General features: G+C 47.0%; 1 protein-coding gene across 2 annotated transcripts in view; it reads left to right on the top strand.

Moving 5' to 3' along the window:
* Nucleotides 1–13,572, top strand: part of CHCHD3 (coiled-coil-helix-coiled-coil-helix domain containing 3) — a 179,173-nt gene extending 165,601 nt beyond the window's left edge. The window contains exons 7-8 of one of the 2 annotated variants that reach the window (XM_075428453.1): nt 5,497–5,632; nt 12,846–13,572. In XM_075428453.1, the coding sequence (XP_075284568.1) occupies nt 5,497–5,632; nt 12,846–12,869 (160 nt within the window). In that variant the 3' untranslated portion in view covers nt 12,870–13,572. Of the gene's footprint in view, nt 1–5,496; nt 5,633–12,842 lie in introns of both variants that reach the window. The other variant, XM_075428452.1, reaches the window with a different exon arrangement.
* Nucleotides 13,573–24,839: the final 11,267 nt, after the last annotated feature.

Genomic DNA, 24,839 nt, shown 5'->3' with positions numbered 1-24,839 from the left:
TCATCCCGCCGCTGGCTTCCCCATCGATGTTACCCAGTGCAAGTCGCGCGTCTTCGCTTGCGAAGCCCTCTGTGTCCTGTTTCTGCTTCCCTGCTGTTGCCAATTCCCTATTTCTCTCTGAACTACTCGTGATACCACCTTCTATCGCTCGCTCATGCATTTTATAAACAAGCACCGAATTTCGCTGTCTCGCAGAAGGAATTTCTGTTAGATGTAGACAATGTGAATTGATTAACTCCCCACAAATCCCTCTAAAAATCCTCTTTGTTGCTCATAAAGCACTTGAAAACAACTAGGCTGTTGCTATACTTAGCGTTCTGCCTATTGCAAGGGTACAGATTGCCTCAGTTTCCCTTTGTTTTACCAGCTGTTTGCATCAGTTTGACAGCATCTCAGAATCACAGAATGGTGGAGGTTGGAAAGGACCTGGGGACATCATCTAGTCCAACCCCTCTGCCAAAGCAGGGTCACCTACAGCAGGCTGTACAGGACCACATCCAGGTGGGTCTTGAATATCTCCAGAGAAGGAGACTCCACAGCCTCCCTGGGCAGCCTGTTCCAGTGCTCCGTCACCCTCAGAGGGAAGAAGTTCTTCCTCATGTTCAGCTGGAACTTCCTCTGCTTCAGTTTGTGCCCATTGCCCCTTGTCCTGTCGCTGGGCACTATTGGAAAGAGTCTGGCCCCATCCTCCTGACACCCACCCTGCAGATATTTGTAGGCATTTCTAAGGTCCCCTCTCAGCCTTCTCTTCTTCAGCCTGAACAAGCCCAGCTCCCTCAGCCTCTCCTCGTAGGAGAGATGTTCCAGTCCCCTCATCATCCTCATAGCCCTCCGCTGGACTCTCTCCAGTAGCTCCTCATCTTTCTTGAAGTGGGGAGCCCAGAACTGGACACAGCACTGCAGATGGGGCCTCACCAGGGCAGAGTAGATGGGGAGGAGAACCTCCCTTGACCTGCTGGCCACACTCCTCCTAATGCGACCGAGGATCCCATTGGCTTTGTTGGCAGCCAGGGCACCCTGCTGGCTCATGGTCAACTTGTCATCCCCCAGCACTGCCAGGTCCCTCTCCACAGAGCTCCTCTGCAACAGGTCCACCCCTAGTCTGTACTATCTGTTAGTTGTTTCATATCTTTGTGGTGTATAAGCATATTGAGAAAAGAAACATCCACCTTTCTTTTTTTTTTCTTTGCATGCTACCCAGCACGGCTGGCGTCTGGTCACAGCATGGTTCCTCTCCTGCATTGGTAGAGTGAATAAAACAGGTCAGGACATCGGCTCCATCATTCTCCCGTGCTGGTGCATTGTTGTCTAATTGGTAGCATGTTCGTTTATAGGGGTTTGGGTTGGAGCTAACAGTGCTCTGGACAACACCCTCCCTGGCAGTGTCCAAGGCCAGGTTGGATGGAGCTCTGAGCACCCTGGTCTGGTGGAAGATGTCTCTGCTGATGGCAGGGGGGTTGGAACCAGATGATCTTTAAGGTCCCTTCCAACCCAAACCATTTATGATTCTATTCTATGATTCTGTGATAACACCGGGCATGGCCGAGGGAACAGCACACGCTGGGGACCGCCTCCAGTTTGTAATTTGGATGTGGACGTGCTGAGCTGCTGGTGGGGAGGGGAAGGCGAGATTTTACGCTGAGAGATGCAGGTTGTGCTGTATCGTGCTGCTTGGCTCGGACCCAGCGGATCATCTCTGGTCTATTTTATTTAGTAGTGCAGAGGTAGCCTCAGACACCAAGGGTTACACAAATAAGAACAGATGCTTTTGATGGGTGTCAGCATTTTAATGAGGAGTAAAATTAAGCCCTGGATACTTCTGGCTGACGAATGGCACTACTTTTTGTAATGCGTGCTGGTTTTTTGTTGCTATTTTTTTCCCCATGTTTTATGACAATTGCCTGAAGTCCTGATCTGGTGGGATTATGCCAGATACCTGCACAGTTGGAGACTCATCAGCGATTCAGATTCCTCCAGTCAGAATGTCAGTTTTATCACGAAACTTGTAAAGCTTGCCGTGGTGATTTCAAATCTCCTCTTTAGTAGACATTTTGTTTGAATGCCATGAAGGGGCTCCTTTCTCGGTGCCCCCAGGAGTACAATAAGCTATGCTCTTTGAGGGAGGCGAGATGAGTACAAAGTTACCTTCATTAAATTTTCTCTTCGTGCTTTGGCATAGAATATTTCTTTTTAAAACTCTTTCTCATTTTCTTTTGTGTCTTCATCCTATTACCTTTATGAGATTGCGGTGCGTCAGCTCGATGGAAAAGGTGGGTGCGCGGCTCCCTCGGAGGTTTATTCCGGCACGCAGAAATATTCTGCTAGCGTGCGAGATGCTTGAGGAGCAGCTGGGAAAGCGAAAGCAGATCGAGTAATTGTAAACTTAATAAAAACGCGCCGTTACTAGCGTGCCGTGTGGCACACGGTGCGGATCAGACTGCTGTTCGTATTGACTTTTGCTTAGAAAGGCGTTTTAGATTTCATGTGCGTTGGTTCTGTAAAGTAATTATTGAGCCGCGCTGGATGGAGATGGAGATCTGTCAAGGGTCCCTGGCAGTCCTTCTTCACTGCTACGACACGTATTTTTCCTTCAGTGTAGTTGTGAAATTCTCAAGTGATTATAAAAATAAATAAATAGTGGGACACTTTCCCCGCCATGTGTCCCAAAATACAGGTCTTTCTCTCTGGACGTGGGGTAGTTCAGGGATGGGGCCTCCTGCTTGAAGCAGGGTCAGCTCTGGGACCAGACCAGATTGCTTTATCCATTCAGGTCTTTAAAACATCCATGTTTCACCATCAATTCGACATAATTACTGGTTTTTTCACCGTTTACCTTTTCTTACAAGCTTTTTCTTCAGTCAAGCCACACAGACCCCTAAGCGCTTCTGTAAAATTACCCTTATTTACAGGAACGTTAGAGAAGTTCTCTTTTAGGGACGTATTTCATTTTCTTTTTGGGGAGTTCCCTTGCTGTGGGCTGTTTCTGACCGTCCACCTGAGAGTCCGGCCATCCATCACCAAGCAGAAATCAATCGCAAAGCCTTTGGTGGGGTTTCCATAATGCACATTGCAAGCTTCTTTCCTGAACGGGAGCTCCCGCGGCACGTGGTTTATGGCCATCTCATGTTAGACAGTAATCTCGTTTAGCGTTTTCCCAAAAGTGCAAATAGTGCATTAGGGTGACATAACAAGCACAGCAGATCAATATGGAGACGGTGCTCTCCGTCAATGGATTAGTCCAAGAAAATGGACTTTGTTGGCTTGAAGGAAGTGGCCCCCTTCTCATTGACCTGCATTGGGTCTGCAGTGCCTGGAAGGAAGGGCAGGGTTTTGAAAAATCACTGCTGAAAAGTCACAGCATGAAAACAAGTAACTGTGGGGCAGGAGATGACGTGTCTTACAGGGCTCCGACATTTGTCGGCATCATAGAATCTATGGAAGCCTTCAAATAAGGAATAATAGATGGACTTCGAACGGTCACTAACGGCATGGCTCAGGGAAAAAAGCCATCAAAAAGTCACCTTAGTGTGGGTTAGAGTACCCCCATTGAAATGGCTTGAAATAAACTTACAGGATTTATGTAGCAAGCGAACGGCAGCCCAGTTTCTTCGCTCTTCACCTTTCTAGGAGACACACTCTATGAGCCACCTGTGAATTAAGGCACAGCTAAGTTTACTGCATGTATTTTTTGTTACCTCATGGTCTGTTGTATTGGTTTATCAATCCAGTCCGGGGTTTGAGGTGTTTAAAACGAGCTCTGGTTTAGCTGGACTTGAATCATCACCGCTGTGAGTCTGAAGGCTACGAAGAGCGTACGTGGTGCTTCCTCTCGTTCTCCGTCCCGCTACAGTCCTTGCCGCAATCAGTCGGTGTGCAGCAGTTGATGGTCACACATTTTGATGCCGAACACGCTTTTGAAGCTGCTGATATCAGCAGAGGGAGGATTAAAGGAAAATCCTCGCCCGTAAGAGTCTACAGAAGTTTGAACTTTCAGATCATGAAGCGCGTAAGCACCCGGGACTGCATTTAAATTCTGTTTTAGGCATTTCGCAGATGTACGGTAATGAATGAAAAGAGTAAGAGGGATGTTTTATATAGGTATATACTGTAAAATCAAGGTGACTTAACATTCTTTTTTTTTTTTTGGTACTACATCTTGAGTGCTTGCCAAGAAGCCAGTTCCCCTCAGGAGCAGCACTGTGCTTCGCAATTCTGTTTTACTGTAGTGAAATAGAGATGTGCCTTGGCCAAGCAGAAAAATAAGAAGGAACAGAATATTCATCTGAGGATACTGTGGCTGATAAGTCTCATGTTTTTCACGACCTTGTTGAACTAAAAATAATGTGGGCTGGGATGGATGTTAGAGCAGCCACGGTCGGGCTTTCCTGGCAGGGTACGTGGGAAGGTGTGTTAGGTACACAGTTCGCGTGCATAAAGCAGGTGGTTGTTTTCAAGGCGTAAATGGTTTTCTAAAGTTTCATGGTTTTTTTTCCTAGCATTAAAATATTTTATCTTTGGTGCAGAAGGGGTTTAACTGTGATTTGATTGTCTCTTATAGAAATGAGTACCTTAAAAACGTATTTATAAAGTAAATGCCCAGTTAGCTTAAAATTTCAGTCTGAAATTTCTCTGAAACACCTCGCCAACCCCTTTACTTTTGAAATAGGAATGTGAGGTATTCCCATTTTAATTCTGTGGCACTGTCAGTGTGGATGACATTTTATATATTAATGCAAAAGACAAGATTTTTGTCCAAACGAAGCTGGATTTTACAGGACAGACTAAAGAAGCTTCCATTCTTTTGGCAAAAGGCAAAAAGTGTATTGCATCAGCCAAAATAAGAGTGATGAATCCATACAGTAAAGAAAACAGACAGAATTCCTAAATAACTTGCACGTCTGGCGTCAGGATTAGAATGGAGGTGATGGGAAGGAGGATGCGCCAGAAATAGAGGCTCTCATCAGCTCAGCAGAAGCAGATTGGGTAATCTGCCGATCGTAGCAGGGTGTTTGTGTTCTCGTGGTCAGCCCGATGGGTGAGGTCACTTGGAGGCAGGAGCAGAATTTAAGAAGTAGCAAGGCGGTGAGGTCGTAGGGCTGTAGAGCGATGAAGCTCTCCTGTGGTTCTGCGACTGCTTTTCTGATGCCGGTGCTATCAGATGAACTTTGTTGTTGCTGGGATCTTCGGTTAAAGGTGTGTCCTCATATGAAGTTGGATGTTAATTTTCTCTGCCAGCTGGAACCGGAGTACTGGATCAGGAGGACAGTTGTGGTCCTGATAGCCAAACTTCTGCAGCTCACCTTGATGTTTGTGTCTGATGTTACTCACTTGATAACCCAACGAGCTCTAGAAACAGCCTTTCTTTATAACTTTAAAGTGGTTTTCTTCACTTCTGTTATTTAGTTTACTTCGTAAAAAAAAAAAAAATAAAGGAGTTGCATCTTTCCTGAATTCTTTTTGAGAAGGAAACCAGAATGTTCTTTTCTCTTTCCCCAGGCGGTATGAGTCTCATCCAATCTGCGCTGATCTGCAGGAGAAAATTCTGCAGTGTTACCAGCAACACGCTCAGGAGACCCTCAGCTGCTCTGCCCTGGCTAGCCAGTACCTGCGTTGCGTCAATCATGCCAAACAGGTGAGCTGGAAACATTGCCACTGCAATAACGAGGGAATGAGGACTATCGGATTATCCAGTTAGTGCTTACACATTACAGCAGTACTGTTCCCAGTATGTGTGTTCTCACAAGCTCGGAAGAGTCCAGTTTCAATTTATTTAGATGCTAGGGTTTCCATCTCTTCCCGTGGGAAGCTCTTGCTTAGTGTGGCAGCTATCGCTGTTGGCAGATGCTGCCTGGTATCCGTAGTTTTAGCAGTAAAACAAGGGGATTAAACTACGTGCTACTACTTGTCATAAATATGTCCACTTTCAGTAAGAAAATTAATGCATGTCTCAAACTAGGTTGCTCACCAGTTGGAAGTCTTGGTTTCTTTTGCATTACGTACTCTGAGAGTCTAATACTACCATTTACCTGGTGTTGCCTTCCTCTCGTCCAGTTTGCTAGGGCATGGGTTGTTCCTGTAGATTATAAACTTTAATGCTTTATTAACACAGCATAAGGGAAAATGATAGTAATTTATACGTCTCTCAGTTGAAAGAAACTAAAATTTCTAAACATGGTTCTTTTTCAACAGCTGACATCTTTCAAATATAGAGATGCATGTGTTGACCTCAGCTGTGTTCTTAAAGAAGCCGGTTGGAAATAGGTTTATAGACTATGTATGTAGTGTATTTTAAAAGTGCTTAAATAAGCCTGTTGATCTTTATTTCAGCTAAAATCTGTGAGTTAATATTTGAACGTGTGAAAATGCGTGCTCTAATGTGTTAGCAGAGACCCGGCAAGCCCATCTTGTATTTGATAACGATAATAATTTCCACTCGATTTAATTTTGCCTTCACAGAAAAGTAGTAAGACTCTGACTATAATCATTCACCGTGACCTTTTTGCTGTTACGCTGGCGTGGTCTTGCTCTGATATTACTGAAGATCTTGCTGGAGTTAACACTGCTCGTGGTCTAGTGCTGTGTAAAACGTGGTAGGAGACAACGGTTGCGTGGCAGCGCTGAAGCTGTTCCTCAGTCCCCAGAGCTTCACACATATGTGTGGTGCTAATATTGTTAATTCTTTGTTTGTACAGTTAGCGTGCTCCTTTCTGCACTGGCAGCCTGGCTGGATTGTCAGAGCTGGAAGGCAAACTCAGCTAACAGTTTTCTCTTCTGGGGAGACCTTAGAGCAGCCTTCCAGTGCCTGAAGGGGCCTACAAGAGAGCTGGAGAGGGACTTTTATCAAGGGCCTGGAGAGATAGGACAAGGGGTAATGGCTTTAAGCTGAAAGAGGGGAGATTTAGATCAGATCTAAGGAAGAAATTCTTCCCTGTGAGGATGGTGAGGTCCTGGCCCAGGCTGCCCAGAGAAGCTGTGGCTGCCCGATGTGTGGAAGGGTTCAAGGCCAGGTTGGACGGGGCTCTGAGCACCCTGGTCTGGTGGAAGCGGTCGCTGCTCATGGCACAGAGATGATCTGTAAGGTCCTTTCCAACCCAAACCATTCTGTGGTTCTATGGTTGTATGATTCTATGATTCTCCGAGCAAAGGCTGAGAGAGTTGGGGCTGTTCAGCCTGGAGAAGAGAAGGCTGCAGGGACACCTTAGAGCAGTCTTCCAATACTTAAAGGGGGCCTATAGGAAAGAAGGAGACAACCATTTCAGCAAGGCTTGTTGTGACAGGACAAAGATTAATGGTTTTAAACTAAAAGAGGGGAGATTTAGGCTGGATGTAAAGAAGAAATTTTTTACAGTGAGGGTGGTGAAACACTGGCACAGGTTGCCCAGAGAGAAGGTTGATGCTCCATCACTGGAAACATTCAAGGCCGGGTTCGATGGGGCTCTGAGCAACCTGGTCTAGTTAATGTCGCCACCTCACTGCAGGGGGGTTGGGCTAGATGGCCTCTCATGGTCCTTTCCAACCCAAACCATTCTTCTGTGATTCTGTGATTCTCTGAACACTGCAGGACGAGGACAATTTGTCTGGGTGTCCAGGTGGCTAAAATCACTTCATGTTATTAAACATCGGTATCATCAGTGAAAACTGTAAAGAGGATCCATGTGATGAAAAATAGGCCAGTGAGGTCACCCTGTCCCTTTCAAAATCACCTCCTTCAATAAATCCTTTGCCGATACATCCTCCTGCCCGCTCGTTAACACACCAAGCTCCTGAGCTCCTTTGTTTCCTTAAAAACTCTACAGCCTGCCACATCTCCCTGCTCATGAAATTTCTTCCTGATCTCCTACCCTGAGGCTCGCTTTCAGAAAGCTGCTGACGCTGTATTAATTTTGGAAAGATGGCTGAGCCATGCTCAGACACCCAAGTATGAGAAGGTGTGTCAGCTTTGTCCAGGTGCCTGTCTTGGGCACAGGAGCTGCTATGGCTCCAGACAGCAAATTTCACTCATCCCCTTCTTCCGAAAGGTGACCAGTCCTCCATGACCTTTTGAACTGGATTTTTTTTTTCTTTAAATGGAATTGCAATTTTTTAGTTAATTACAGAATCACAGCCTCACAGAATGGTCGGGGTTGGAAGGGACCTCTGTGGGTCACCCAGTCCAACCCCCTGCCGAAGCAGGGTCACCCAGAGCAGGCTGCACAGCACCGCGTCCAGGCGGGGCTGGAATATCTCCAGAGAAGGAGACTCCACAACCTCCCTGGGCAGCCTGGGCCAGGGCTCCGTCACCCTCAGAGGGAAGAAGTTCTTCCTCCTGTTCAGCTGGAACTTCCTCTGCTTCCGTTTGTGCCTGTTGCCCTTTGTCCTGTCACTGGGCACCACTGGAAAGAGTCTGGTCCCATCCTCCTGACACCCACCCTGAAGATATTTAGAGGCATTTATAAGACCCCCTCTCAGCCTTCTTTTCTTCAGGATAAACAAGCCCAGCTCCCTCAGCCTTTACTCATAGGAGAGATGCTCCAGTCCCCTCCTCATCCTCGTAGCCCTCCGCTGGACTCTCTCCAGTAGCTCCTCATCTTTCTTGAACTGGGGAGCCCAGAACTGGACAGAGTACTGCAGATGGGGCCTCACCAGGGCAGAATAGAGGGGGAGGAAATTCCTACTTTGACAAACAATTTTTGGTGTCTGTATTTATTTTTTCGAAGTTTTCCTTCGGTGTGATTTTCGTATTTCAAAATCCGGTCTGAAGTTACGGGATCATGGGTGGTTTTGAGACATTTTAGAAAAAAGGCCAGTGAATAATACTAGGTTGTTATGTAGTGGGCTAGATTTTCACCATGGCTTGCATCATCTGGAACACTAATTTATTGTATTTATAATTTTATATTATTTTTTGAAGTAATGAAAAAATTTAGATTAATTTCTTGTACATGTTTAAGCTATAGCTAAAGTTTGTATCTGATAGGAATTTCTTCAGAAGACTATGATGAGGATGAATTAATTCATGTTCAGAAGGGACAGGAAAAGGAAATTGCATAAATATGAGCATTAGGTTTTTGAACCTTTTTAAACACCTTTTTTGTTGAAGATCTTCAACCAAGCCTGTCAAGTAGTTAAAAGTATTTCTTAAATGCTGCTTCTTCTCTTTCACACATGCTTCAAGATGAGAATTCGGAGAGGTTTCTCTCTTATGATAGCTGAGAAAGAGAAGCCTTTTATAATGGAAATATTTGCAAGCAGGAGCAATTGTTTTTCATAATGAACATCAGTCCTCTAGCTCATCCTCCATGTGTTGCAGCTGTAATTGTAATTATTTTTACTCACTGATTGCCCAGAAGTCCAGACGAACAGTTACTTTGAAATAATTGCTAAACGCTGTTACAGAATACTGCAAAATTACCTACCATGTGTGCTTGGTTGGAAGACAGAGGGCTGGGATAAATAGCGGATTCAGAAATGAAAAAGTTAACTGACACTGGCTACAAGAAACAAACAAAGAAGAAAATTTGCTAGAGGGAATAGACCAAGATATTGAAAAGCAAATAAGTTAACTAATCCGATTTCCTGGCGGTGAGTCTGGGCACTTGTGCTCAGGCTGAGCACACTCTGTGCTTTTCATAAATTGAATTTATTGACTCCTCTTTCTTCCCTATCTTGCTTATAATTATCTCTCCCTCTCTTCTGTATGCTCCTTATTTCTCGTCCTGTCTGTAATCTCATGTCTCTATCTGTCCTTTTCTCCCCTTGTTAGAAGGGCCCAGAGAGCTGTTAATTCAGAGGAGTTTGACACATTGTTGTATCTTCACTGGAAATCTTTTCCCAAAGTCATGAGAAGCTAGTGAGATAAATTAAACTCCATTATTAATGTTTGCATTTTATTATAATAGTAATGGAGAGAAAAACCTACTTAATGGAGCTGTTAAGGGGGAGATATTAGGATTGTCTGTGACATCTATTTGTGCTCCCAGGGCTGAAGTAACTCCAGCCAGACCAGTCACTGCAGTAATACGGACCATCCAGTGGCATTTTTGTCGCTTACCCTAGTCTGCTGTCCACTGATATGGTCAAGGTGGCTGTTAGAATACCCTTTTTTTTTTCATTTCTTCCCCCCTCCTTTCCGCTGGGCTACAGGGAGTCCTAATTCATATCTGGAAACACGACTAGACTATGGTTTAATGAAGTCTGTGCAATAGCTTCCTATTAGACCATTGAATTTCAGAGGGATGCAAGTCTCTGCAGGCAGGTGAGATTTAAAAGTACTTCAAAGAACGAGACCAATAGCTGCCGGTGTCTGACTGCCTGACTACAAACCGTTATCCTTCAGTCTCTTCAGCCTTGTTGTAACCATTATTTTCATGTGTAGGCTGGAGTGGTCCTTAATCATGCATCCTAGTCAGAATAAAACCATTATTTTAGCCTCATCCTCCAGTATTTTTACTAGATACCATCTTCCAGTCTAATAGAAAAAGATGTGAGGTTAGTGCAGCTGGAAACACTGAACTGAAGCATGATGAAAAGGTGTTGTCTTCTGTGGCCACCATTTAACACTGCCTTGATTGAAGGAAGTTTATTACGGAAGAGTCAGACCAGGTTCTCTTCATACCTACATTGGTGTAATGAAAAAAACCACAAGTATTTTAACTACATAAAGTAGATTTGTAGGTGATGTTAAATAGCATGAGTCAGTAAAGAACATTAAAAAACCCCCAAAATGTAGAGAAAGCCATAACAAGCCCTGGCACACTCCCAGTTGTCTGAAGATGAAATTTCGTGGGCAGAAATATGCCGATGATGAACAAATACCTGCGATTTCTTTCCTGAGGACACTGAAGAAAAGTAACACCATTTTTCTCAGGTCTTTTGGGAGTTTCCTGCATTAGCTTAGGCAGTGTTAAGTTTACACAAAGTTAATATTCAGCCCACTGATGGCTTCGAGCAAGTTTCTGTAACACCGCTGCAAGAAGAGTGTTCCAGGTAAAGTAGCCTTCATCAGTTTTACAGAAATCTCTGTGGAGATGCTGCCAAACTGAGATTGGAGATTTTGTTAACTAATAAAAGATTCCCTTATTTTTGTTTGTAATAGCACGTAGGGAGCATAGACCCAACTCCTTTTATTCTGTCAGCGTGTAGTTCTCTACCATGGATTCTGGAGAATATTTGCGATCATAAGGACTTTTACCATCTTCTCATGTGCACACTGTCCTGCTCCTTGGAACACCTCTTAATCTCTTGAAGAAACGCTGCTTAGCAGCTAGAGGGAACTGGGGTTGTTTAGTGTGGAGAAGAGGAGGCTGAGGGGAGACCTTACCGCTCTCTACAGCTACTTGAAAGGAGGTTGTAGCAAGGTGGGGGTTGGTCTCTTCTCCCCAGTAACCAGCGATAGGACGAGAGGCAATGGCCTCAAGTCGTGTCAGGGGAGGTGTAGACTGGATATCGGGAAAAATTTCTTTCCTGAAAGAGCGGTCAGACATTGGACCAGTCTGCCCAGGGCAGTGGGGGAGTCCCCATCACTGGAGGGGTTCAAAAAGGTGTAGATGTGGTACTTGGGGACATGGTTTAGCAGGCATGGTGGTGTTGGGTTGACAGTTGGACTTGATCATCTTAGAGGTCTTTTCCAACCTTAATGATTCTATGATTCTGTGATTGATCTAGTTGAATGGTTCACTGGGTTATTTTTAGAAATACTGTGAGAATATGGTTGAAGACACACATGACAACAGATTTGTCATTCCCTTTCTTTTTAATTTTCCTGAGCCTAAACTTGTGTGACTCTGAGAATGCAGTCCAGACTCGCAAGACAGTGTGTCCTGCCTGGCCATGTACTGCTGCTCAAATACTTCAATAACCTGTTTGTAGGTCTCCTGTAAGATTTCATGGTTACGTCTGGGCTTGCTCCTTACATAAGCCCTAAAAATTATCAAATACCTTCCCACCATTTCTTACAAGGAGACTTATAATTACTGTCTTCCCTGTTTTCTGGATTTTGGAGGCAAGAACAACAGATTGCCTCGGTCAACATCGTAGTCCTCTGACAAACATAGGTGGCCTCCATCATGCTTTTGCTGCCTCACCTGTCTGTGTCCTATTAGATGCCACTTTCTGTTCTCCTCACTGATCCAGACAAGTAGTATCCATACACGTGCTCGTTTCTGCAGACCCTTTATTTCTAGATCATGGCAGTAGGAAGTTCTTAGTAGAACCCTACATACTGTCCTTGCAAGTCTGCTTTTTCACGGTAGAGGCCAGGACCTCTCTGAAGACTCAAGACCTTCATGGCAGAGCTCTCTGGTGCGGCAGGAGGAATGACTCTTGGACTACTTGACAGATCTGTACTTTTAGCTCTCGGTGGCCTGACTGTGTGCAGGAGGTGATTAATGAAGGTCAGTGCAACATGTTCAGGCTGTTGAGATGTTGATGGTGACTCAGAACACAGGAAGGAGGTAGGTAGGGGAGATACTTAGTGTTGTATGACTTGAGGATATATTTCCTTGAGTAGGTAATTGCCTGGAACGGGATTTATCTTATTGTAAGGTCAGACGGTTTAATTCTCTTAATAGCCATAGCATGACTAGAGTCATGATAGCATTAGGGTGGATGAAAAGGAGTTGTTCCTGCAGCTCTTCAGGCCTCCAGATGGCTGGCTTGTTGAGTCCTCAGATAGCTTCACTCTGCCTCTGTGCCTTGTCTCGGCAATGACATGCATGTTGACAATGTTTCTTTTTCTATATTTTAATTTAAAAAATTGCAATCCCTAGGAAGGAATTGTAGCTAAACTTCTCTGTAATAGCTCTGAGTTACTGAAATATGTGTTTCTCCCTCTCTCTTCCCCTCCCCCCTGACCCTTTTCTTAGCAGAGCATGCTTGGGAGAGGAGGATAAAGGCATTGTCCAAATCAAGCACAAGACCATCAACTCTAATTTCAGCAGAAGAGCATTTTTTCCCAAGAATGATATGACAGCCCATTTACAGGGCAGACCAATAAAGAGAAGAACTGGAAGAGCCATTTCAAGAGCAGCAGCCATCACGGCTCAATCAGTGTGACCATTTGAAAAGCCAAGACCTGTATCTTATTGCATCAGAAATCACACGTCCAAAGATACTGTTCAGTCTTAGTAAAATCCACTTATTGGTGATTGAAGGCAGGAAAAGAAAAGACCCTTTCACTGACCTTAGAAAGGTGAAATATCCTTCTAATGCTGCTATTTCATTGTAGAATCTCCTGAACAACTTCTCACTGCCAAAGGCACGGGTATGTAACACTTGGTGTGCCGGGACGTGGCGGTACTCTGTGAGCAAGTCAGCCGCTGCTCCTCACCGTGCAGCCTGTGTTCGCTGATCGTGGTGAAGTTTTCCTTACAACATATAACGGCGTAAATTGTGCTTTAACTTATTCCACAAATTATGTAACTTAAAGAAGTCTCTCTCCTGGCCTTCTGCTGGACTGAGGTTACTGCTCCAACACTGAAGATGTAACATGGCCTTTATTTACGTGAAATGATTCTGCTGTGCTCCTCACTCCTATCGAGTACTGACGAATATGCCTCGCTCTGTACCAACAATAAATACGTTTTATGCACAAGATTGATGTTTCAGTCTGGCTTTCTTTCCCCTTCTCAGAGGCGGATGGTGTTCCCTCTGCTCTGTCAATCGTGTTTTTCCAGCAGATGTTATTGCTGGAGCGTAGACTTTTCTGCATAACCAACCTTCCTTTCAGGAACGGTACTTACATAGAGCTGGTTTCCATCGCAGCAACCTGACGGCAACCCACGTGGGAGTGTGCTGCGATTCATGCCCCACCAGAGCTTCCTTGCTTGGAAGGTACTTGTGAAGGAAAGGACATACAGTGCCCAAAACCGCAAACCAGCTTTCTGTGAGTACCCACTTTCTTTTGATTATTTTTGTTCAGAGAACGACTGCCGCGTTGATCCTACCAAGCAGTCTTAGAGAAGGTTTTTTACACAATAGTAAGAGCGTCAAATGAGCGACGTGTCGGGAGCCTTCTGCAGTTTGTTTACCTGTTCTGTTTCTCTACTTGGCTGTGTTTGAACTGCGTCCTGCCGTACAACTGCGAGTGAACCTGCGGATCTCATTTACATTCAGAGTATTGCCAGTGACTCTTGTATTCTAATTATCAAGATGCTTTGTGAGTACTGTTTAATTAAGGATTTTTTTTTTAATGCTACAAAAAGAACCTGGGCTTTTTTACATGTGAAGCAATTGTAATATCAGTAGGAGAGGAAGATCCTGGAGTTCAGCGTCAGGTGCCAGGTAAATGCTTGAGAGCAATGATAGGGACAGAAGCGATGTGTTTACATGGTGACTTGCTGTAGTGTTTACAAATCAACTAACTCACAAATTCTCCTTTATAATGTTCCCTTTTGTAACAGAGAGCTGAGAAGTTGGCAGATCCATCCTTGCCAGACTTAGAATTGGCAGCGAAACACAGCGTAGAGGAAAAGCAGACGTTTTTAAGGCCAGATGATTCTGTAAAATCAAGAGGAGAGCTATGTCGGGAAGGCACGTCTCTGTTATTGCCAAATGTTTATTGGTTTCCCGTCCTGACAGCCTTGAGCAATGGGAGTCAGTCTCGCTTGCTTTGTTCCAACTGTGTTTCGGGCTTCATTTGAGATGTTATGTTCTTTAAACATCTTCTGTATCATTGGTAGCAGCATCTCCAGCATGTGTTGCTTGAGCTTGGGGGATGCTGATTGCGGCAAACAGGGTGTAGGCTTTGAATTGCCTGCGTTGTGGACAAGTTTTCCTTTAAAGTAGAGCAGTGGTTCTGAATGTTTCTGGAGCGAGCTTCCGTTGGCCACCTCTTCGGCCTTCACTGCCCTGCCTGCGTACGAGCATCCCAGTCCTTTCACCAGTCTTGGACTTCTTCCTTCTCCCTGCTCACTGGTATGGGCGTCAAACAGGACACTGTTCTTCTGAAAACAGAGTTGAGAGGTGATGGTGGACATTTTCTGCTCAAGGAAGCAGTAGGTCTGCCTAGGACAGAGACACTTCCCATCTGTTGAAACTGGCCTAATGCTACTTAAAAAGTAAAAAAGCGAAGTTCATAGGATCTGAAGAAACACAAGCAAGAGGTGTGAAAAGAGTTTGGTCAGGAGGATGGGGCCAAACTCTTTTCAGTAGTGTCCAGCGACAGGACAAGGGGCAACGGGCACAAACTGAAGCAGAGGAAGTTCCGTCTGAACATGAGGAAGAACTTCTTCCCTCTGAGAGTGACGGAGCCCTGGCCCAGGCTGCCCAGGGACGTTGTGGAGTCTCCTTCTCTGGAGATATTCAAGACCCACCTGGACAAGGGCCTCTGCGGCCTGCTGTAGGTGACCCTGCTTCGCCGGGAGGGTTGGACTAAATGACCCACAGAGATCCCTTCCAACCCCGACCATTCTGTGATTCTGTGATTTTGTGAGTGTGTGTCTGCAGCTTGCTGTTTATGATACTGGGGGAAGGAGAAAAGATGTTGCGTCTAGTCCATTCTGGACATTGTTCTTCCAGCGAAGACTTAGCTTGTAGCCACATTTCAAGATCAAAAATCTTTGAAGTTTCCCATTTTTCTTCTTTTTTTGGAATGGAAAACCTGTGGGGATGTCTCCTTCCTTCTCAGAAGTAACCAGATCTCTCTGAGATTGCTCACTGCCAAACTGGGAGTTTGAACTCAGCTTAATGGATCCTGATCTCAGAAGGGGTGGCAGGGCTGATACTCTCTAGGGATGATAGATGAAGGCATGACAGTCTCTGCCCATGGTTGAGAATAATTTCAGATGTTCTTGTTGGTCATTCACAAGCTCTGATCAGCTGTAACCAAAGGGCAACTTTATATGGGCTTTTAAATGGGAAAACGGTATTTTAACAGCTAAATCAAAGCTTTTCATTGTTCTTTGCTCAGCGTCTGTGGAACACATCACAAGTCTTTCAATGGTGTCAGAATAATCACTGCTCTCCTACTCTCATGTAATTTCGCAGCGTTAGACTCTTTCAAATATTAGACTTCCTTTCCTCAGGAGTCGTCTGTCTCGGAGACAGATCACATAACCTTGCATCGCTGGGGGTTTTTTTTCACTGGTTAGCATACCCCTGCATTACAGTTTTCAGCAGATATTTGGAATTAGCTTTAATATGGAAATGGCTACGGGTTGGGATAAATTTCACAGCTCAGACGGCTGCTGCTTTCTTCCCTTTTAGATCCTGTGCCCTGTTTGAGAGAATCTAAAGAGGGAATGGAGTTTCAGGCAGACTCTGTCTGATGGAGTTACATCTCATCTCTCAGGCTGAAGAAGCGATAGGAGGGGAAGCCTCCACCTTTTCTATCCTTATTGTTTTCCTTTCCAAAATAACAGAAATTCCAGACAGTGTTCTGCTCCGCAAACTGTTGCAAGGTCTTCCCTCCAGCTGCGAATGCTGAGCAGGTTTGGGCAAGGCAAACCGATCATTTCGAGTGTTTTCTTTATATGCGTCTTTCTGTTCTGCGATCACCTAAAGAGCCCTAACCAAAACCAGCGACAGGACAAGGGGCAATGGGCACAAACTGAAGCAGAGGAAGTTCCAGCTGAACATGAGGAAGAACTTCTTCCCTCTGAGGGTGACGGAGCCCTGGAACAGGCTGCCCAGAGGGGTTGTGGAGTCTCCTTCTCTGGAGATATTCAAGACCCACCTGGACGGGTTCAGCACAGTAGGTACCGCTGGGACAGAGCAAGGCAGCCCTGCTTCCCAAGTAGCAGGGACAGAGGGAACTGAAGAGTGCTAAGTCATTTCCCCGGTGGGCTGAATCTCATTTGCAAGACCCAGAAACCATCAGGCATTTGTCCCGTGCCAGTTGGTAACACACTTCAGCTCACCTGCCCGTAGTAAATCCTGTTTGACCCAGAGGTGGGTGTTGCCACTTAAAATCAGGTAAGGATTTAGATTTTGGTGTCTTCTCACCTGCGGGCAAATAGCTGCAGAAATGAATTTTGTAAGCTGGTCAGTTTGTAACGTACAAAGGTTTGCGATGGGCTGACACTGTGTGTTGGAAGTTGACTGAAGATACAAGAGAGTGAAGTGTGGAAGAAGAGAGCAACAGAGGGCATGCGCTTGGTGGGCGCCCATTCTACAGCCGTGAGAGTCCGTTCTGTGTTCAGGCTCCAACATCTCTCCGTATGAAATCATCTGCGGGTCATGATCAGCATTAACGAAACCATTTGCATTCGTGCTTTAAGAACGATGATTCTCCCTGAAGGAGCTGGGGGCTGTTTTCAGGGCTATGTACCCACTGTCACGTTGAAGTTCGGGAGAGCGACGAGTGACTACCAGACCCTGGCTCTTGAGAGCCCAAGGCAAGATTCAAGTAGAGGTCTGGAAAACAAGGAGGGAGTAAGCCTGGGGAGGCGAGCTAAGTTGACAGTGATGTTCACGTTGGGTTTTGCTGGGTGAACACGCTGCTGTTTTCAACTCAGTGTTGGAGAGGAACATCTGCCATCTCAATTCACCTTCCTGTTTGTTCTCAGCTGCTTCTCTTGTGGGAGGGAGCAGTATGAAGTAGGGCCTAGAGGCAAGTGCGTCTCTAGTTTGATCATCGGTGTGGTGGTGATCCCACAGCGACGTGCTGAGGATATTCCCACCAGAGACACCCATGTGCAGCAAAGGTACCGTGCCCTTCTGTAGTCTGGCTGGCAGCAAAACGGTCACTGCACTTGCCTGCACCAGCCAAGGAGCCTGATCAGCACCTGCCCCTCCCTGAGGAAGAGGGAGGTATCCTGAGTGTGGTGTGAGGAAGACCAAGAGGACCTGGGTCTTCAAGTCATACTAAAAGAGCCAGGCAGGTTCCCAGAAAGCATGGGGCCCTGAGCCAGGGCTCCTCTGCAAGAATGTCAGCTCCATGTGAACAAAGATGCTGGGTAATTAGAGAGGTAATTAGTTTGGTAATTACTAAAGTAATTAGTTTGATTCTCTCTCAAGCCAGTAACTGCTGGGAAGAGCACACTCAGCCGTTGTACTGGAGGGAGCACCTTGAATTGCAGTGCTGCAGCAACCCCCCGCCGCGTTAACCCTTCTCCCTCCTCTGTGGGAAGCAGCATCTGATTGCTGAGAATGGGGTGGTTTGGAGGAAAAATAACCCTAAAAGGTCTCCTTGCCAGAGGTCCTGTGCCCAAAAATTTTTGAGCCGCCTTCCAAAGACACCCAAAAGCGCTTGTGCCGTAGTCAGGAGTGGACCTAAGGCAGCAGATAGCCCAGTGGAAATGTGATATTTATTACAAAGATCATAGAATTATGGAATGGTTTGGATTGGAAGGGACCTTTAGAGGTCATCTGGCCCAACCCCCCTGCAGTGAACAGGGACGTCTTCAACTAGACCAGGTTGCTCAGAGCCCCATCCAACCTGGCCTGGAATGTCTGTCTAATCTAAACCTATCTCTCTCAGCTTAAAGCCATCACCCCTTGTCCCATCACTCCATGCCCTTGTCACAGCCCCTCTCCAGCTCTCTCGCAGCCCCTCCAGGCACTGGCAGCTGCTCTAAGGTCTCCCTGCAGCCTTCTCCTCCCCAGGCTGAGCAGCCCCAGCTCTCCCAGCCTTTCCTCCCAGCAGAGGGGTTCCAGCCCTCGCATCATTGCTGGGGCCTCCTCTGGCCCCGCTCCCACAGCTCCAGCTCTGTCCTGTGCTGAGGGCTCCAGAGCTGGACGCAGGACTCCCGGGGGGGTCTCAGCAGAGCGGGGCAGAGGGGCAGAATCCCCTCCCTTGCCCTGTGCCCACGCTGCTGGGGATGCAGCCCAGGGCATGGTTGGCCTGCTGGGGCTGCCAGCACACATTGCTGGGTCATGTTGAGCTTCTCATCCCCCAGCACCCCCAAGTCCTTCTCTTTGGGGCTGCTCTCCATCCCTTCACCCCCCAGCCTGTATTGACAGCGGGGGTTGCCCCGATTTTCCGTACTGTTAGAGGTGCTGGGGGCACCTTTGGGTAACCATTTTGAAGTGTCCCCAGGGCATTGCAGCTCCTGGGAGATGAGGGTTGTTCCGCTGCTCCTTGTGTTAGATGCTGCACCTCCCTTCACCCGTGGGCTGCCTTGCTGGTTTAGCGGAAGCATTTCTACCAGCCTGGGGTGCAAGTCAGCAAACGGAGGTGAGTATCTTCTGTTCAGCTGCTATATGAAACCTCGGTTATTTGCTGACCACCCTACCGCCCGCCTTTCCTTTGCACGTCCCGTGGGTGGACATGGGCAGAGCAGCTGTCCCCGTTATCCTAAAGCGAGAGGGATTGCACAGGTCGAACTGCAAGCGCTCGCCTGGGACGTGGCCGTGGAGCCGCAAGAAGCGGATCAAATTCCCAAGGAAACTGCAAGCTAAGCAGGCTGTGCCGCGTGTTCATCTGTTGCTTGGACCTGGGTGTCCTGGTGGACGACAGGTTAACCATGAGCCAGCAGTGTGCCCTGGCTGCCAAGAAGGCCAATGGCATCCTGGGGTGCATTAGGAGGAGTGTGGCCAGCAGGTCGAGGGAGGTTCTGCTTCCCCTCTGCACTGCCCTAGTGAGGCCTCATCTGGAGTACTCTGTCCAGTTCTGGGCTCCCCAGTTCAAGAAAGATGAAGAGCTGCTGGAGAGAGTCCAGCGGAGGACTACGAGGATGATGAGGGGACTGGAGCATCTCTCCTATGAGGAGAGGCTGAGGGAACTGGGCTTGTTCAGCCTGAAGAAGAGAAGGCTGAGAGGGGACCTTAGAAATGCATACAAATACCTGAAGGGTGGGTGTCAAGAGGATGGGGCCAAGCTCTTTTCAATGGTGTCCAGTGACAGGACAAGGGGCAGTGGGCACAAACTGAAGCAGAGGAAGTTCCAGCTGAACATGAGGAAGAACTTCTTCCCTCTGAGGGTGACGGAGCCCTGGCCCAGGCTGCCCAGGGAGGTTGTGGAGTCTCCTTCTCTGGAGATGAAAGACCCGCCTGGACAAGGTACTCTACAGCCTACTGTAGGTGACCCTGCTTCAGCAGGAGGGTTGGACTAGATGACCCACAGAAGTCCCTTCCAACCCCGACCTTTCTGTGATTCTGTGATTCTGTAATTAAGTAGAAATAGCAGGGCTTGGAAGAGGCTTGGCAAGTGTTGGAGTCCACTTCTCCGCCCCTCTGTAGAACTCCATACCAAGAGCTTGTTCTCACATTCCTTAAACCAGGTCATCTTTTCCCTGCGAAGCTGTTTGGAGGCTTGTTCGATTGTGGTGGGGGGGTTCTGCAAAGGGTTTAGCGGGAGAAGTGTAGCGGGGGCGAGGGGATGAGGTACTGAAGACCCGTGAATGTACAGGAACCATTTTTGCTAGGCTGCCCATGAGAATTTACTGGATCTCTCACCTGTTTCTTATGTCAGATAGCGAGGATTTTTTTCCCCTCTCAGTTTTAATATTATTAACTCTTGGGCTGTTTTGAAAAGGTCAAAGTCAGCTCAAGTGTCTTCTAATATGGCTTTTCTTAAAAACAAGCAAACAAGAAGTCTATATTCCACCACAGCTGTCTTTAAATAGCAGAGCCTGATGTTTTATAAAGGAGGTATTTGTGGAAGTAAAAGGCGGGTGCTTGTGGGTAAGGAAAGGTCTCGTGATCTTTTTATTTTTACTTAAGATTCCAACTCCTTGAATCAGGTGAACAAATGAAAATCTCTGCTTTTTTCCTGAAAAAATCAGCTTTTCAGGGAGAAACAGGATGCAAATGCAGCTTCAGGAGTACAGAAAAGGCAAAAGGAGCAGAGCCCATAGGTATCAGTAGTTTTACACCTTAGAAGCTGATGCTGTTGCTGTTATTGGCAGAAATGAGAAGTGCTGGAGGAACACCGTGCGTGGGACGTACGAGCTGAGGCCGGAGCGGATGGGCGGTGACACACTGGCTTAGCAGGCGAAATCCATCTTTCTTTAGCACCAAATGGGAAGGAAGTCTCCCTGCTCCTGTTCTTTGGTCCCAATTCACCGTCTCAGAGGAGCGCTGCGGCAAACACGTACCGATGCTATTTCTTCTTGCAGGTTTGGGGGGAAAGCCGTGGAAGAGAGGAGGTGGGGAGAGGCGGGGTGTCAGCAGCAAGAGAAAAATATGTTAAAATTTTAAAATGTTAAATAGCCTTCAGTAAAGCAAGAGATGGTTGTGAATCTGCTTCGAGCTCGCAAGAACGGGTAATGTGCAACTGCTGCTGCTGTTACGGTCAGCGCTGCGCGTTCTGGGATCTGCCCGTCGGCCCGAGCGCGCTGCCGTTGCGGCATAGGATCTAGAAATATCATTCGCTCAACGCACCGTGCGTTTTCCTTAAATGGAGAGTGCACCCATTAGGGAGCCTGTAAAACAGCGTCGTTACGAATCGCTATCAAGTCTCGCCTTGTTGGGTTTTTTTTGTTTTGGTTTGGTTTGATTTTTTTCTTTAAATGGAAGCTTTTTAGTCTGACGTCGTGGCACTTTTGCGAAGCTGAGTGCTGCCGCTGCAGCTTGGTCTGCTGTTACCAAGAAACCAAATAACGTAATAAACCCGTGTGTATCAAACCTTGGTGACTCAGGGTTCCCCACAGAGGCCAGGTTTTTTGCTGCACTGCACCTCCTGCTACCTGGGATCAGCCTTTCGGAGCTACTGGTCCTTCGTATAGAGTCACAGAATCATAGAATGGTTTGGGCTGGAAGGGACCTTAAAGATCATCTGGTTCCAACCCCCCTGCCATCAGCAGGGACATCTTCCACCAGACCAGGGTGCTCAGAGCTCCATCCAACCTGGCCTTGAGCACTGCCAGGGAGGGGGCAGCCACAGCTTCTCTGGGCAACCTGGGCCAGTGTTTCACCACCCTCATGGGGAAGAATTTCTTCCTAATATCTAATCGAAATCTGCCCTTTTTTAGTTTAGAGCCATTCCCCCTTGTCCTATCACTGCACACCCTTGTGAAAAGCCCCTCTCCATCCTTCCTGCAGGCCCCTTCAGGTCCTGGCAGGCTGCTCTAAGGTCACCCCGCAGCCTTCTCTTCTCCAGGCTGAACAGCCCCAATTCCCTCAGCCTGTCCTCATAGGAGAGGTGCTCCAGCCCTTGGATCATGTTTGTGGCCCTCCTCTGGCCCCACTCCAACACATCCATGTTCTTCTGTTGCGGGCTCCAGAGCTGGATGCAGTATTCCAGGTGGGGTCTCCCAAGAGGGGAGTTAAGCGGCAGAATCCCCTCCCTCGCCCTGCTGGCCACGCTTCTTTTCTTCCTTATGCCATGCAGCTAGGTCTGAGGCTCTTACAGGTCGGAGGAGACAGATCTGAGATGGTGGGTCTCAAGGCAAGGAATGTAAAAGATGGTCTCGCTCACCTTGCTGCCTCAGGAGACCATGAGATAAACCAACCAGATGAACCATTTCTGGTCCATGCAAAGGATGCCAAGTGCCTCGTGGAGGTCACTGAGGCATCAGGGTACGTGGTTTCTATTTCGAGTATTGCTGGTTGTACCATTCAGCTTTTTAATGCCTTTATTTCTGCAGCCTGGTGGAAATAGCTGTGTTTTAGGCTGGAAAATGCTCTGTAGGCACTGGAGGAGAGAACGTGCAGGCATGCAATTTTTAATCTACCCACCAAGAATGGGCTCTGTGTGTGTGTGTGTTACTCCCCTTCCTTTTTTGAGTTTTGCTTTGCGTTGGACAGGCTGAACTAAGGAATTGTGTTTGATCTGTCCTCAAGGCACAAAGTGTGTGGTCACTGCCTCCTCCCTGGGACACCCAGGGTTTGCTGGAAAGCTGCAGCTCAGCAGCTCTGCCCCTGAGCTCGGCAGGTGTGAAGCAGCAGCGCCCGAACAACCACTTTCCCCAGCTTGCTTTAAAAATACCAAAATATAAGAATATCTGTTGTCATTGCTGTCCCTGATGCCCAGTGGGACAGTGAGCAACTTGCTTTGTCTCTTTGGACCTCAGCCTGTAATAATGCCGTGCACCTACTCAAGGCTGCAAGGTGCTGAGGGCAGGCAAGTGGGTCCCCCAAAAGTTGCCTCTAGGAAGTTCATGTCCATCAAGCAGAACCAACCTTTTATTAACTTTTTTTAGTGTGGATGGGGTGCCTTTTTTTAAAAAAAATTTTCTTTGAGTGAGACGTACAATGTGGCAAGCTTTGACATCCAACAACCGAAACACAAACAGCAGAAGCACCAAACATATTCTGCCCCTGGAGGTATCTTCAGCCCCTCCATGCTCTTCTCTTGGATTTCACGGCTTGACTCTGCCTCCGGTTCTTAAGCGATCCCTTCCCCAGGCGGAAGGTACTCAGCACTTGATTTATGGGATGACAGAGGCATTGACTTCGCTGAGGTCCATCTCAGCTGTCTCCGGGGAGGCTCATTTCCTCCCCGCCACGGGAGAGGAGGGGGAAGGAGAGGGCTCTGGCCTCCCAGGTAGGCTCTAAGTGGGCACCTTCATTTTTAAATCAGGCTTCTGCTCGGAGGGTAATAATTTCAGCTCTGATCCTCCTTAAAAATGGTGATTAATCCTCTGCACATAGAGTAAGCACATGTACAAAAAATACCAACATGGCACCAGGCATTTTTTCCCCCAGTAATGAGAGCTATTCATAACCTAGCTTCCTTTAAAGATTCCAGTTACTGTGCAGAAGACAGCATTGTTCATAAAAACAATTCAAAGGTGTTCTTTTCTCCAGTTTCTGGTGGGGAAAAAGTCTTCAGAGAAAAGTAATTGTTGGCTTAAAACTTCAGCCTGCATTCAGCAGCAATCCATCACCTCCGTGTGTATTTTGAAGCTCGGGTTACTCAATATTCAGGCTGGGAATACCCAGTAGGAAAGAACGGACTAGGGGCAGCATGAAATATTGCCAGCGAAATTCTCTCTAACCTGCTTTCAATTCATGCCCTTTTCTTTGCTGAGGGACTCAGCGGAGGGAAAAGGAACAAAATCAAAATTCTTTTTTATGTTGCCATCCTAGGAAAAGCAGCAGGAATGCAATGATGTGGGGACCCTCAGTCTGGCTCCTTGATTCCTCCCTGGGATTCTAAAACATCCCCCATTCTTGCAGAGCAATTGCAACTCTGCAACAAGGACCAAAATGGCCTCGACGTTACTGCAGGGAGCATCAGAGGAGCAGTTTTTGAGGGGAAAAGAGTTCTTCATTCCAAGTCTTCTGGGAAAGTGCTATTTTTGTGCTCTGGCTTTGGGACCACTGCTAAGGGACAACTCTGATGCACTTGGGAGGTCGAGGATCGTTAGCCATGTACATAACTACAAGCTCTGCTGATCTCAGCTGCCCTGTCCAAGGGCTCTCGCAGCCCTGTGTCCTGGTTGCCCAGGACCCTTTAGTTTGCTCAGAGATTTCTGACACTCTTGAAGGCAAAAAATGGGTTTGCCGCTACAGCGAATGGTGCCCGCATGAGAACAGGGATGTGGACAGGAGGAGGTCACGTCCTAGAATTGTGTCCCTAGACTTGACTTTTTTAATTTTCTCTGTACCTTGAAAAACACACTATAAACCGTGATGTTTTCCCACCTTGCAACTCACCTCGCTTTTGCTGTGAGAGAACAAGCGAGCAAGACCAGGGATGAGGGCTCTGCAGCTCTGTGCAGGTAGGAGCTGGCATGGCTGCAGGCAGTCTCTGTGGCTCTCTTCCTTCGCTGAAGGGAGAGGTTCTGCCCACAAAACCTTTCCCTTTGTTTCTCCGCTGGTCAGACTGGAGGAGACCTGCAAGTTTGATCTCTTATCCAAGACAGGGGCTCATCTTGGCGATGCTGGGTATCTAAAAGTCACGTTTCTGTGAGCTTCTAGTCCAAGGGAGTTCATCTCTCTCTTTCTTTCTCTTGTTGATGAAAGAGGGTGTTTCATCCCAAGGGTGCTTCAGCTCACCTCCTGGATTTATATTAACTGCTTCTGAATGAGCTTCC

Source organism: Opisthocomus hoazin, chromosome 8 (genome assembly GCF_030867145.1).
Source record: "Opisthocomus hoazin isolate bOpiHoa1 chromosome 8, bOpiHoa1.hap1, whole genome shotgun sequence".
Lineage (NCBI taxonomy): Eukaryota > Metazoa > Chordata > Aves > Opisthocomiformes > Opisthocomidae > Opisthocomus > Opisthocomus hoazin.
The sequence above is the reverse complement of the archived record's forward strand: the minus strand, read 5'-3'. Positions and strand labels throughout refer to the sequence as shown.